This window comes from Daucus carota, chromosome 6 (genome assembly GCF_001625215.2).
Source record: "Daucus carota subsp. sativus chromosome 6, DH1 v3.0, whole genome shotgun sequence".
Taxonomy (NCBI): domain Eukaryota; kingdom Viridiplantae; phylum Streptophyta; class Magnoliopsida; order Apiales; family Apiaceae; genus Daucus; species Daucus carota.
The window spans coordinates 6,646,066-6,662,170 of record NC_030386.2 but is presented as its reverse complement, the minus strand read 5'-3'; the positions used below and the strand labels follow the sequence as shown (position 1 = coordinate 6,662,170).

The following is a 16,105-nucleotide window of genomic DNA, read 5'->3' as shown; positions in this document are numbered from 1 at the left end:
TAATCAGCCGACTCTCATACCAAGAAAATATAATAAATTTGCAGAAAGTCAGAGCACGTGTATTAATGCAATTAGATTTCATATGTGTAGTCTATCTCAGTGTCATTTTATGTTTGGGAAATCAACATCAACGTAACCTGAAATACATAAATGTAGAACATAGTAATTAACATCGGACTTCAGGTGTGTTTTCATTCTGAGTTTATACAACAATTTTTTTGATAAAAAAGGTACAGTACCAACTAATTTTCACACAGTTTAAATTGAAATCATACAGTAGTATTTAACATGCTTCGGACTTCTTACTCTTGCAAGACAGTTATCATCAACCCCAAGTACTTGAAAACACTATAATATTTGGTTAAGGGGGTATTTCAAATCCTTTAAGATAATAAACTGGTAATCCATCTGAAGAAATATAATTAAAACGAAATGCCCCAAACAGCCAAATCATATGAACCTTCTCAATATTACTTATTTTCTTAGTTAGAAGCTTTTAACCATGGCAACCAATGTGACGATAAAGATGGACGTGTTACACCAAAAACCAGAGAGACTCTGTAGGATAATAGAAAGCATTTAACATTTTCACATGTACTTGGATAACAATTAAACATATTAGTACAAGAGTAAGGGCTTGATTCTAAATTGGAAGTGCACTTATCTGGGGAAAGAGATTGTAAATTTCCAAAATGAAAAACACTCAGCAAGTGCCAGGATGCCTTGAAATTTTTATGATACACTAGAAATGTAGAACCCAATAGTCAGTATTCTTCTGTAAATTAATGGATAGGCGTGCTATGGTTTGTCAGAATGGCGACACTTGCTTTGAGTTCCGAAATGCTGCACCCATTGCTCAAAAGGGAAAAAGTTTTTGATCTGTGGCTGTACCAATTTCACGACATATTTTGCAGCTTTTTGTTCTGTATCTCGTCTCATCAATTACCAGTGCTGCATATTTCCTTCCTTAAAATCCATCACTGAGCTTTGAATTATTTCAATTTGAATTGTTAAATTTAAACTTCTGAAACTTTCTGGTAGAACGAGAATCTAATGAATAATCGCCACCATTTGACTTTTGATGTTTCTTGTGCCTACTGGTTGGGGTTGCAGGAGAATTCCAACCTTTGTTTCTGGCTTTCCGTCGGGGCAAGTCTCCAAGGTGTTCAGTGGTCCAACCCCTGCGGGTGGTAGATTTGACAGGTGTACTAAATTCTCTTTCATACCGGGTTCTTTTCCTTTTACAAGGCTTACCCAGATCACCAGGCCATGACTTCCTGCCAAAGGAGTCTTGCTGCCGCTTTGAATGCTTATATTTTGGAAACGAAAACTCACGATTTCTCTTTGAACTCTGGAGAATTAAGAACTAAAATCATCACTCTTTGTGAGAGCAGATGTGTGAAAAAATTGACATCCAAAAAATATATACCTTTGCTGAAGTAGTGCATTCACGAGCAAAATGCCCTTCTTCACCACACTTGTAGCATGAGCTAGGAGACCCTGAACCATTTTGATACTCATGCAGCCTTGTGTATGCCTACAATGGTGGTGAATCAAGAGACAACTAAAGCATGCAAATATAGTAAACAGAAAAAGAATAGATTTCGAACTTATTCTAGTTAGAGGAGCCTTTTTTGATTAAAAAGCATTGACACCTAACTCAGGACCTTAAAATAATTTGTTGTTGAAAATGAAGTTGTTGTAATTCATATTGTAAAATAGCCCACCTCCCATTAAAACAGTTAGTCTGTAAGGTGTACTGCCCAACATATTCAATTCCAAACATTCGGAGATAATAAACTTTATTTAAACAGAAGTATTGTCCAATTCCAGCGTACCAGAAGTTTTTTGCTTATACAATACTTTGTCACAATCCATGTTTATATAATTTGATTTATGTGTATATAATTTTAATTTTGTAAGTAAGTTATTTTGAATAATGTACGTAAATATAATTTTTTTTGACAAATATGGCTTATAGCCTTACAAATGAGTATCTGTTCTAAGATATTCTCGAGATGAGCCAGGGTCGAACCCAAGACCTGGGACGACAGAGGATAAGCCCTTAACCACTAGGCTATCCAACCGTGCTCCGTAAATATAATTTTTAATTATATAGTATTATTAATATAATTACAATTATACTTGATTATGTTTTTATATAATTAAGTTATCTTATTATAATATAACACTTGTATTAAGATTTCCAAGGAAGTCCATGCAGGAACCTCAGTTTACATGTGTATTGTGTGACTACAAAAGTCATGAAACAAACGAGGCCTTAATGTTAATAAATCGAGTCATTTTCCTAAATTATTGAATAATGCAGACCTGACAGCATCACAACTCAAGATACACACACACACATATAAACTAGTATCAAATACAAACCAACCCTTAAATAAAAAAACTAAAAACCAATACAATTTAGTGATATTATCTTTGGAAAATAGAGATTTGTGTTGCAAAAATTAGTGAAAACCTCCGGATCTGACCCTGTTGTATTGTAGCTAAGAAATTATTGATTATGAGGACGAGAAACTCAAAAAGCTGCAGGCGGAGTGGGGCGATGAAGTGTGGATGGTGGTGATTACTGCTTTAGTGGAGATGAATGAGTACAACCCTAATGGTAGGTACATGTAGGTACATCATATCGGAACTGTGGAACCACAACGAAGGAAGGAAAGCAACGCTAGGTGACGGAGAATCCATACTAGAGCTGACGAAAGGGTCAAAAAGAAGTTGAAGGTCCCAAACTCTAGTTGCCTGTACTATTTTACTGTAACCTAAAGGAAAACTCTTCCAATCTACACTTACTTTCAGGCGAAGATGGCGTAGGCTAGACGGGATTTATGGAGGGATTAATAATATTTGCTTTAGAATCTAGTGATATTCCAACTGAGTTTGTAGTTTGTTGAATAAGGGAGTTTGTAGTAGAAAAAGACTATATACATATATATATATATATATATATATATATATATATATATATATAGTTGCACTCCACACAGAACACCTTAAAAAGAGAACATCACAGAACACTATCATAACACCTTGTTGTTCACAAAAAAATGATTTGTTAAGATCATAATTACATAGTTAAACACCAATTAAACTCAATATATAAAATCTAAAATCCAAACTCATCCAAATTATTAATATGAAATATTATAGAATCCTGAATAGAATCCAGAGCAGAATCTAGAATGGAATCATATATGTATATTTTGCACGATTAATATAACATAGAATCATGTTATTTTTAATCCATATTTATTGTTAAACATGGAAGATAACATTATTATTCATAATAAAAGTTTAATTAGCTTAAAATTAGAGTTTAATTCAAGTTTTAGATGAGATTCTGTATCGGATTCTAAAGTGTTCTTCTTTGTTCTTATTTTAAGAGTGTTCTTCTTTGAGCAATGCCCTATATTATATATTTATATATTTATATATATATATATAGAGTCTTACTCTAATAGAAACCTTTTTATCCTAGAAACTAAAAACCCATCTTAAATATCACTAAATCCTAAAGCACATATCACCAGTACATACACCTTCTTCTCCATCTTCCCTGCCATCTACATCTTCACCTCCACCTCCATCTCCGTCACTCCACCTCCGCCTCCTCCACCTCTGCCACTGCCTCCTCCCCCACCTCTGCCGCTGCCTCCTCCTCCACCGCCTCCTTCACCTCCACCGATGCCGGCTCCTTTCCTCCGCCTCTTTCACCTCCATTGCCGCCTTTTAACTGCAACCCCAGCTGTCTTCCACGGCTCCGGCGAAGCTAAGACGCTTGAAACCACAGCGTCACTCCGTTGTCTACCTTCTCCGCCATCTCAGCTGCCTCATCTGCTACCTCCTTCGCCGCCCTGTTTTTGCCTTGCCCAATCCCTTCTATGCTCCTGCCCTTTCATGCTCACCTTCTCTCAGAATCGATATTACTCCCAGAAGCGATAACAAGCACAGATCTGAAATTTTCGCTGACTCTGGAGTTTTTCACTAATTTTTGCAACGCATATCACTAAATTCTAAAGATGATATCACTAAATTATATTGAGAATATCACTAATTTGAATTGGTTTCTAGTTTTTATTTTAAAATTGGTTTCTATTTGATCATGAGCCTATATATATATATATATATATATATGCTTGGCCAAAGATGAACATTACAATTATCTTTAATTTCAAATTGTAATAGAACTTCTGTAATATGTTCAAATATATCAAGCAAAACAGAAATAACAATAATATGATTGAATAAAAATATGAATATTACTTGGCAAAAATATATAGAACTAAAAAAAATCTAATAAATAGATTAATTATAAATTTAAGTTCTTGTTAAAAAGAAATAATCGCAAGTGCAGTATTGTATTAGCTTTCAACATAATAACTTCATTACATTTTTCCGGTAATTACAAATTATCCTTAATTTGATTAAAAATTCAAAAATGAAGTGTGCCTCTCTGCTAGTTTAAAAATCATACTCAATCACCACAATCACTAGCCATTTCCACACAATAGTCACAGTTTGAATGTTAGAGGCTCAAAAATAAACTATATTATAATATTAAGCAAACATATGGTGCATGCATTGTGAACTACACAATGGAAGAAGGTTAGGAATTAAAGAGCAAAAAGTAAATCGTGAAAAGTATACCTCTATTGAACTAGTGCATTCACGAGCAAAATGTCCTCTGCCACCACATCTATAACATGAAGTAGATGACTCCATTTCATATAGCCCTGCCTGCGACCTAGTGGTTGCCTACATAAAGAAGAGTGAAGTTAAAGACTAAGATAGGTCATATGACCAGATCCCTCTTTTACATTTTCAAAAAGATTTATAAACGCTATTGTAATAGTCGGGTCCAGTATATGCTAATATCTACTAGTACTCGGATCGCTATATCAATTACCAGCTTATAATTTTGACTGTATGGTCCATAATATCTGTGGTCGATTAGCACTGCTCCTAATTTATGTAAGATTTCACATGACTTGATTTTTACATTGATCCTACAGCAACATCAGTGATAGATTTAAATCTCAAAGCAGTGTGCTTTACGTCTGATTATAAAAACTTATCCTAACACATAATATTAGGATACTTCATAATACATGCAAACTAACAAGCATGCAATTCAACAAAGTTTCATGCTAGAGTTCAACAAAGTTTCATGCTAGCCTGTAGCCCTAAAAATGTAAACTTACTTGTATGATTATCAAAACAAGCAAAAAAATAGTTAAATTCAATGGTGGGGATAAATGAAAAGTATATGTTAACATCTACAGTGTTTTTGCCGATTCGTAAAGTATTTGATAGAACCTGAAAGGTTACATCAAGTCTGTTAACCATTATATACAATACTACACTAGAAACAAACTCAGACTAGAAACTAAAATAAAAAAAATTCCTAAATCGGGTCAATATATAGCACATATGGTATACAAATTGATCATTGGGAGATGGAGAAAAATACAATGAAAACAGATTTAAGAAAAAAAAAATATCACCGATTGACAAGAAAAATCAAATAAAAAACAGAAGAGATTGTGTGGGATCATGTGTGGGAGGGTGTATTTTGATTGTGTGTGGTGACTTCTAGAGAGCCATTAGATTAAATTGATCCAAGGGTTTACAATTAGTGTGTAGTTTCTATTCTAACATTTGTTTCTATTTGATCATTTACACACACACACACAGATATATATATATATATATATATATATATATATATATATATATGTTTATGTGTAACACAAACATGCATATATGTATATAGAGAGTGTTTTATCCCAATACAAACCAAATCAGCTTACAAACTAAAAACCAGTCTCTGACCAATTTTTAGTCACTAGTTTTAACTACAAAAATCACCCGTTTATACATCACAAATCACTATTTTATATATAACATATTTCTCAAATATAAATATATATACATATATATACAACATATATGATCATCATCCGGCAATAATGAACCTCCTAACACTATTACCAGCACCTTTTATAACTTGCCTACCATATATCACTAGTAGCCACCACCACTTGTCACTAGGGATGAGCGGAAACCGCACTGAAAATCAAAACCGAACCAAAAACCGCAAAAACGGAACGAAACCGCACCAACTAAAACTGCACCGAATAAAAACCGCACCGATACTTTGGTTTTGGTTTTCAAAATTTCTAAAACCGAATACAAACCAAACCGAACCGCAATAATATTTATATTTATTTAATTATTTTTTTACATATTTAAATATAATATATAAACTATATGTATTATAAAACATATAAGTAGATATGTTTTATACACTGCTGCTTTACATATGGTTGCATTCTAAAAATATTTGGCCAGGTCTGTATTTAGTTGCATTTTAAAAATATTTGGCCAGGTCTCTGGACACCTCTGCATAAAAGTGCATATGCATTATCAAGCATGTCTGCTTTACAAAATGAACAGATCAAAGTGCTACAAGTGATAGCATCTGGACAGATCAAAGCTAGGAATATTGGCACTTGCAGGCTACGGCCATAATTTTCACAGGTTAATATTTATTTTAGTCACTAGTCTGCATCACATACTTGGATTGGACATTTGTGTTGATATAATTGTCACCTCCTGTATATCAACTGTTTTGACATTAGCATTTGTTTTTAATATTCAGACTATTTCTATTAGGCTATTACACTTGCTGATATGACAACAATGTATTATTCCAATAGCACTTTTAATTTGCTCGAATTTAGATGATTAGCTCAAAATGTGGTGATGCTTTTCTTACTGGTGATGTGCCGCGGAAATATTAACAGGACTTTCACGGTTTGAGAACCAAACCGCACCATATGAAACCGAAACCGCTCATGTTATAAACCGAACCGCACCAATGGTGTTTGGTTTGGTTTCAGTTTTCAATTTTAAAAACCGCCCCTTTGTGGTTCCGGTTGCGGTTTTAGGTGCAAACCGCATCATGTACATCCCTACTTGTCACCATAACTTACAACAACTAGCGACTACTTAACATCATTATACACCTCCTCTCATCACTTACTATCATCTACCATCATGGACCTCCTACAACTATAATTGATCATTAATAATCGACCACCAATAATTAATTTAAGTAGGTTTTCTCCATTATGTAAACTAAAAATCACTTATTTTACTTTATAAAATAGTGATTTATGAAGTATAAAAAAGTAATTCTCGTAGTTGTAATTAGTGGTTGTAGAACTGGAATTTAGTTCATATTTGAGAATTAATTTGTATTTAATCACTAGCCTATATACATGTGTGTGTGTGTGAGAGAGAGTTGAGTTATATGCAGACCACTATTTCATTGGAGACCATGTATGTTCTGCGTGAAAAACATTAGAATATATATTATCGTATAAAACATATGCTAGGAAGACCACTATTTTCATTAGATTTCTTGATAATTACGTAAGTTTTGCAAGTAAAATATCGTAAAATATTGCAAATCGTATTGTTCTTCACACTAACTTTTGCAAGTTACAAAACATGTTTAGCTCATTGTAAATACATGATTTTTATAATTTTCAATGAAATAGTGATCTTCATATAATATATTTGGTGAAAGAATACATTTTTCAATATTTTAATCGAGAAACGTACATGGTCTCCACAGTTTCCAATGAAACACAGTCTCCGTAGAACTTTTGTCATCATATTTATATATGTGTGTGCGCGAGCACGTGTGTGTATAGACATTAGCAAATGCATCCACCTTAAACTGATATTGCAACAGAAGAAATGAAAAGAATCAATACTTAGTTTGTTGAGTTTAAGCAAATGATCTATAAGCTCGTCAACGATGTCTGCTATAATGGCCTGAACTTTAACGTATTATCCAAAATTCAAATATTCTAACATACCAGATGATTAAATTTATCAGCTGTAAGGGTAAAACAGCAAAATCAAAAGAACAGAAGGTATGACAAAATTTAGTACCATAGGTGAATTACTGCATTCACGAGCAAAATGTCCTTCACCACCACATCGATAGCATGAACTAGGTGACTCCTGTATATTTGGTCCTCCACGCAATCTTGTGGCAGCCTGCATAAATAATACAAGCTAATGAAGAATACGCTTTAAATTGGCTGGGTCATTAATTCTTTAGCCATGTATATTTCAAAATTTACATATGAATATGATACAAGATCTCTTGCTGAATGGGTAGAAAATGAAATAATTAAAATAAACTATAAACCTAATACCTGCACAATAAAATATGCTATTTGATCATAATTATAATTTATTCTGCAGACTTGTCTTCTAGAGAATACTTTCCAATTTGTAGTGCTTGAATTTTTTCTTCTTCTACTATATTTGAAGAATTTGATTAGGTCAACATAGATAACTACGTCTGTTCCGATGCTCCAACACGAATTTATCCATAAAACACAATGATGCAATACGGTCTATGTTAATACACGTGCATAGGGGCTGACAAGTAAAAATATTTAAAGCAGACTATCAAAAAAGACATACAAAATAAGAAGGAAATGCTAAAACCTCCTGCCCCATCATGTAAGACATATTAGACTTAGATGCACAAAGAAGAATGACAAGAATATCATTTATGTCCTGTTTGGGAACTTGGATTTCATTTAAAATTCTCGATTTGATCAAATTACATGTATCGATGCACAAAAAAAGTGGGATTTGAATTTCATTTGAAATTGAGGACATTCAAATAGTAGTATAAAGCTGCGAATTTGAAATGTCCCCTCCAATCATGTCATTTAGAATGAAATACGTGCTCACAACGTAATCTTGTCTTGCTTAAATTCCTGTATAATATGACTAGCAGCAATCTGCACTATCGGGGCAAAGAATTGAGATATTAACTGATATTGAAATAGTCTACCTTGATTGATTCAGTACATTCACGAGCAAAATGTCCTCCTTGCCCACATTTGTAGCATGTGCTAGGTGATTCCATTTTATTTGGCCCCCTTAACAACCTTGCATATGGCTGTACGGAATGGATGTCAAGTGTGAATTAACACACTAATAATGTATCTCAAGATCTTAAAGTTAATTTTCAACCTTGGGTTTCTACAAATAGAAGGAAAATAGAATTTCAATTTTATCAGATGATTAAAAAATGTTGTTGAACCAGGGAAGAAGCATCATTATGGATGTGACATAAACAGTGCCATCTTAATTACTTGAGAATTAATACGATACAGCACGAACCAAATTTTCAACTCCCACTACTAGTACTAATACCACTACATTGAACCATGAAACCTGCACAATCAGTTGACAGATATAAAACAGATGAGTGACACAAGAACCCCTTACAGTATGTAGACGTGTTAGGTTCACAATAAATATGATGAAGGATGATTAAAACAATAGTAAATATTTCATTTCATATATTCCAGCTAAATGTAATCAGGGCCAAGCGGCCAACCAAATGTATTACTGGCAGACAAACATCATGCAACACAGACACAAAATGCTTCTTCATATTGGTTAATGCCCTGCTGGATCCACAAGATCAGTTATAAAGATCACAAAATTCCTGAACTTGGTGACTACAGATTAGATTTGGAGAATTAGCAGTATACCTTCAACGAATTTGTGCATTCAAGAGCAAAATGTCCTCCTCCACCACATTTGTAGCAGGAATTAGGTGATTCAATTTCGTTCCGTTCTCCACGCAATATATTGCATGCCTGGGCAGAGAATAAGGCTGACAGAATAAATAAGATAACTTGGCTGGATCACAAAGTTATTTAATTAACACCAGGTTCTCATTACCTTGCCAAATTGTCCAATAACATTCACACGTGATTTTGAATATTTACGACTAAGTTTGATTTCCAATAAGATTCACATATTCATCCTTACTCTAAATATACAAACTGAAAATTTTCCCACAAGATCTTAAGGATGTCATTTAATTTGACGGTACTCGAGTTTTCTTGGCACCAAGAGTTATATCCTAATAGCTTGAGACAATTGAGCCCATGCCAATGCTTTAGTGCCGAATAACACTAAAGTCTACACTGCTATATAAAGGCACTTCGACACTGGCTGAGAGTTAAGCCCACACCAACGCTTACATGGTGTACTCACAATTAGCGTTTCAAATATTATAATTAAAAATCTCACAACTGAAATTCATCATAAGATAATCATAAGCATTGATGCTTAGACATGCTCATAACAATTACAATTTCGAGAACTTACCAAACCAGTATGACCAGATTGACCACATCGGTAACAAGAAACCTTCCCACCAACAGTAAATGTATACTTGGCACAACAAAGATGGCCAAATTCCTTGCATATGTAACACTGTATTTTCTGAATAAAAAGGTTAAACTGAACCAAGTCAGAGAGACATCGTAAAAGTAATCATTATATATATTATATACACCTGTGAGTGTGTGTTAGTATATTATACACACACACACCCCTGCAAGTCCACATTAATATATTTATATATTTCCGCAAAAAAGGATATAGTAATCGATATCTGCTCAAAGTAAGACAAAATTATGGACCTTGAGATCATCAGAAGAATAACTGCTTTGGCATGAAAACATTCCATGCCCTGATTGACCACATTTCAAACATCTAGCACATAAATGTAGCCCAGCTATATTCTTTTCAGGGCAATTTTTTGCACGATGGCCTCCTTTTTTGCAGATAAAACAATCGTGTCCCTACATAAACTTACCAAAATTAATACTGAAGTCTTTATAGAGCCCAATAAAGCAATACCGCATTATCAAGGAAAATATAGATGCAAAAGATTACCTATAAAGATATTATCAACAGCTAATTTATGTTCCGATGAAAATATAGATGCAAAAGATTGTCTATACAGATATTATCAAGAACTAATTTTCGTTCCGGTGAAATCACAGGTTGTTTATGATTTTATATCAATTACGTTTGTTTACTTGTAGCAAGTGTAATGACAGATTACTTCATGAATTTAGTCTTGATTGGCAAGTCATGGGAGTAGGGAAAATCTTCTTATAATCATATGTAAAAATTATTAAGTGCACTTTAAAATAATTAAGAATACTACAGTGGAATTAATCATCATAAACATAAAAAGGAAGAAGACCTTCATAAAGGCTAGTGAATATGCTAAAGGAAAATACAAATGTTGTCAAACAGCTATTACAAATATATGTTACTATCTTTTTTGTTTATCCCAGCACAATAAAGTAGTAATAGTGTTTATGTCTTAACACAGAAACACTCATTAGTAATAAGAAATTAAATAAAACCAATTCAACTGGTTCAATCTATCTACTTGTGCTTGTACATGTTTATAAGATTAATAACTTCAATGTTAGAGGAAGTAGGCAAGTAACAATTTGAAACCCTTCAGTCCACTATGGTTTGTAACCTAAGCTACGCAACTCTACACTGGTCAGTGGTCACTATGGTTTCTAAGTTGTAACCTACGCTCCACAACTCCACACTGGTGGCAGAGCAGGTGCACCGATGACCCATCTAATAGCTGCTTTTACTTGATATTAATGACTTAAGAAAACAACAAAGATCAATAAAGTACTCTAATTACTAACTGAGACAAATACTACTTCTAAGACAGGATATGCAATAAAATAAAAAATTCATTTGAAACACTATTAAAGATGAGATACACCTTAAGATATTCCAGACATCGACTGACTAGGGTGTGGGCTATAATCGACCTCTACTCTCCAAATAATTATCCTTGGATTGAACAGTTTCCCTCATAAAAATCATGACCAAATAATTACTTTTGACCACTGATAGGGATTTGTCAGTTACTTATTAATTATTATTATATTATTTAATATTATTAGATGTTTTATATATTGTTGGACTTATATAATTATAAGGTTTTATTATTAACCCATTTGTTTTGGGCCCTTAGTTTTTTGGGTTTATTACAGGTATATATACCTGATGGATGCATTCTTTTGTTACACTTGATTATATACTTTTCTTGAGAATTATAACTATTGACTATTCTTGAGAATCATATAACTCTTGCGATTAATCTTGTTTTATATACTGTCCTGCATCAACCACCCTCCTCACAAGCATAGATCACAAGAACAGATTTCTAGAGCAAGAGCACTAATCAACCTTGAACAATTGTCATCATACTTGGTACAAACTATGACACAAAACTTAAGTGAAGGTAATTTTATCGAGAACATGCAATTTGTCACTATAGTGTTACTAAGATTAAGAAAGAATATTATGCCGTGATTGGAGCTGTTATTCAATATTTGAAAATTCAATAACTCTAAGAGAATCAGCCCACCTTAGCACACTTCTTTGCATTATGTTCCAAGCTCCCACAAACAAAGCAAGGTTTCCTACGCTTAGCCATTGTACAACGCACAACAGTATGTCCTTCTTCGCCACAATTATAGCATGCTCCCCGGCCGCTATCTAGAAGATCAAAGTACCTAGGCCATCGCTGACAAATAACTTTAATACAGATACTATCAAACTAAAACTTTACATGAACTTCTAACATATTACTTCTACTCACAAGAAGCTTCCGCATCACAATATTATCAGATATCTCAATTTCATCTTCAATCGACATTTTATCCGCCAGAGATTCACATCCAACTGTCTCCTTTATTTCCTCGTCAGTAATCACCTAATTTGATTTTTAAAATAAAGAAAAACAAAAGAAAATGCAATAAGTGGATAATAGCAGAGAAGCAATGTCAAAAGTCGAGACACACTACATAGACCAATAGATGCAATTCGATAGCCCTTCATCCCTTCCATTTTATAACCAGAGTTTGTTCACACATGCAAGAATCCTATGTTTGTAACATAAACTTCATTGTTCCATAGTACAAAGATGACTGCAACGTCTTTGTAGAGCATGGAGCAAAATTGCTGCCCATTTTATTACCTATACCTGATGCAAACCTCTTTCCCTCTAGACAGTGTGAAATACTATTCGCATGCACTCGTGAAAAGAAAATTTGAAGCATTGGTGTTCAATGAGTTTTACATGTACTTCAGTACTTGTTATAATGGACACACTAGTAGTGCATATACAACTTTAAAATGGTAGACCTACCTAGTCTATGTGTTAAGAAGAATTTAAAAGCATAAAAACAACAGACAGTAACTTGATCAATGTCAATACGAACTAAAGTCAGTATTTAATATATCTTCACTAACCAAAGACCAACAATCAGTCTTTGTTTTGAGATTTATTAAATTGAACATAGATTAACAAAGTTAGCAATTCAGTTAGAATGCTTACATAGTCATCGTCACCAAATTCAGTCCAATCACTTGTCTCAGTTTCATCCTTTAATCCAGTAAAGATGCTTAACTTGTTATCATCTTTCGGAACTTCAGCTGGTTCTATTACGCCATCAATTTGAGTGCTTACAGTTTTATAGTCTTTTAGAACTTCAGCTGCTTCTATGCTAGCATCAATTTTGGTTGCATTTTCTGCTTTTTCCAAGACTTCAAAGCTCAAGTCTTGGTTAACTTCTTCATCATTGCTACGCAGGAGAGCAGTATTCAAGGTCAATATCATTGATCCCTGTAGTGGAAATGTCATTTCAAATTTAAGGCCCATTCAAGATACGAAATTTCAGAAAGCAGAAGCTTCTTTTTCTTTAAATTTTAAAATAGTTGCAGTACTATCAATCCAATAAGCCAGACTAAAACAAATGGCCTTTCTTTGAAACGTAGGAGAGTAAATATTTATCCTCGTCATTTTATATATGTACCTTTATATATAAACATATGCCGGCAGTAATAAAAGCCTATCTACTGTAGTTCCACAAATAACATATAGCAGCATAGATCACATCATCATTAATAATAACACAAGCAAAAGCTAGGCCAATAGGCTTTCGAAAGTAATCTATCTATATACAATTAAACTTTCCCGGATCATAAATTAAAATTAATCAAAATAACACAACAATACAGAAACTCATATATATCATTCAGTAAAAATGCTTACTTTGTGATCCCCGGCTTGAATCAAATCGGTTTTCTCAGTCGATATACAAACATTTTGATCATCTTCTAGAGCTTCGATCACATCATGGAAAGTAGCATTTTCCACCGTCTCCGGGACAATTAAGCTTAAATCTTTGTCAGATTCTTCATCATTGCGAACAGTATCCGATGGCAATTGCATCGATTTATCGTATAAGTGTACAAATCAATTCGATAGGGTCGCAGATTGGCAATCCTAACCCTAATTATACTGTACCACGCCCGAGGCTTCTTGGCTAAATTGGACCTGTAAGATAAATTTTGCTCAATCCGTAAGAAATTTTGCTTGAATGGTATTGGCTATATTGGTTGGTTATAATTTAAAAATAGCATGTTATTAATATTTTATATTGTTAAAATAGAATATATCAGTTAAATATGGTAATAAATGATGTGCAATCTTCCGACAGATTTCTTACAGACCTGCAGAGGTTCGACAAATTTGGTCATTCATAAGAGGTTGGCTAAATTTATAGACAACAGGTCACTATGGTTGGAGTGTGAACTTTTGAAGTGGTTGGCTAAATTTTTTATTTTTGGCATGATAAATCACCTTTTAGCTAAGGGGTCTTCATGGTTGGAGATACTCTGAGTACAGTACGGTGCGAGTAAGGAAGAAAGAATTTCTTATTCCATTCTTATTAACTACTTCTATTGTGTGCACACGATAAGCACAAAATTTTATAATTTTTTCTATATTTTGATTGGCTTACACTCCTTTAATAATGATGGCCCATGCATTCACACCAATGAAAACACACCAAATTTATGAGATTCCGTGCTTAGCATGTGCTCATGAGCACACACTAGACAATCCCTATAAACTATTCAAATCAAGACTCAAGAGTCTCTTATTTCTCATTATTTCTCATTGCTCCATCCTTAAAATTAAAAGATCCGCTCCATTAGCTTCTGACTTATTTTTAATGATAAAATATTTATTTTTTTCAATTATATTTGAAAGAATAAAATATAAATTTAGGAGTAAGTGTGAAAAATATTATTTGAGTTGAGATTCTTAAATTTGTATTAATTAGAAATCTAATATTTTATATTATATTTAAAAGTTAACTGAGGGATGTTTGGTTGGAGGGTTATAGGCTTGGGTAACGAGAATGGGCTTCTCATTTCGTAACCTTGTATTTGGATTAAATTTTAAAGCTAGGGGAATGGGACCGCATGCACCTCCAGCCTGTTAACACAAACCTGGCCTGTACCCCAGGTTACGAAAATTGATTCCTAGTTGATCTTCTCACTCGATATACATCTTATCCTTCGTCGTTTTTTCATTTCTCTTCATGTCCGTCGATCTCACCTCTCTCTCTCTCTCTCAATATCTCTCATCTCCATCACTCCCTCTCCCCCAATATCTCTCTCCACTCTCCATCTTTGTATCTTATTGCTCGATAGTCAAGGCTCTCTTCATTGAAAAGTTTTCATGGTAACTCTTTGCAACTCTCATCATATCTATACTCTCATTACAAATATATGCTTATATTTGTATACATTGGCTCACTATTTATGCAATTTACGGGTATGCTGAGTTGTGTGTTTATTATCTTGCTTATACATTGAAAATTGGTATCAAGGTGTCTGATTAAATGTAGTGAGAACATTATAGCTGAATTGAACAAGTTATGTTCTTCAATGTTTTGATTAAATGCTAATATGTCTTTTCCTGACTTTTTATATATAGTACAGGAAGAGAGCAGAATAAGAGAAATTGGAGTGATGAGGAGGATCATGCTGTCATTGAAACCCTTCAAGAAGTAGCTATTGATATAAATTGGAAGGGTGAGAAGGGATGGGGGGATGGTTACTTGGTTCGGGCTGAAGAGTTGATAGCTATGAAAGTACCTATGGCAGGTCTAAAAGCAAATCCTCACATTGAGTCAAGGTGGAAGTATCTAAAGCGAAAGTATCACGCAATAGCTGATATGCGAGCTAGTTCTAGATTTGGTTGGGATGAGAATACGAAAAAAATCCAATGTGACAAAAGCGTGTAGGACGAATGGTGTAAAGTACATAATTACTTTTCTAAATT

At 33.7% G+C, this 16,105-nt stretch overlaps 1 protein-coding gene across 2 annotated transcripts; it reads right to left on the bottom strand.

The window, feature by feature from the left end:
- Window positions 1-455: 455 nt before the first annotated feature.
- Window positions 456-14,320, bottom strand: LOC108224625 (uncharacterized). Of its 2 annotated transcripts, XM_017399298.2 has the most exons (12): window positions 14,024-14,320; window positions 13,307-13,594; window positions 12,569-12,682; window positions 12,335-12,493; window positions 10,563-10,724; window positions 10,246-10,362; window positions 9,621-9,728; window positions 8,912-9,019; window positions 7,990-8,097; window positions 4,672-4,779; window positions 1,430-1,537; window positions 456-1,351 (listed from the first exon to the last, which is right to left on the bottom strand). In XM_017399298.2, the coding sequence occupies exons 1-12, from the start codon at window positions 14,201-14,203 to the stop codon at window positions 998-1,000; spliced, it is 1,914 nt and encodes a 637-aa protein (XP_017254787.1). In that variant the 5' UTR covers window positions 14,204-14,320; the 3' UTR covers window positions 456-997. The 2 variants fall into 2 exon arrangements, with proteins under 2 accessions (XP_017254787.1, XP_063934906.1); XM_064078836.1 differs by lacking the exon at window positions 4,672-4,779 and having other exon boundaries at window positions 863-1,351.
- Between the last annotated feature and the right edge of the window lie 1,785 nt (window positions 14,321-16,105).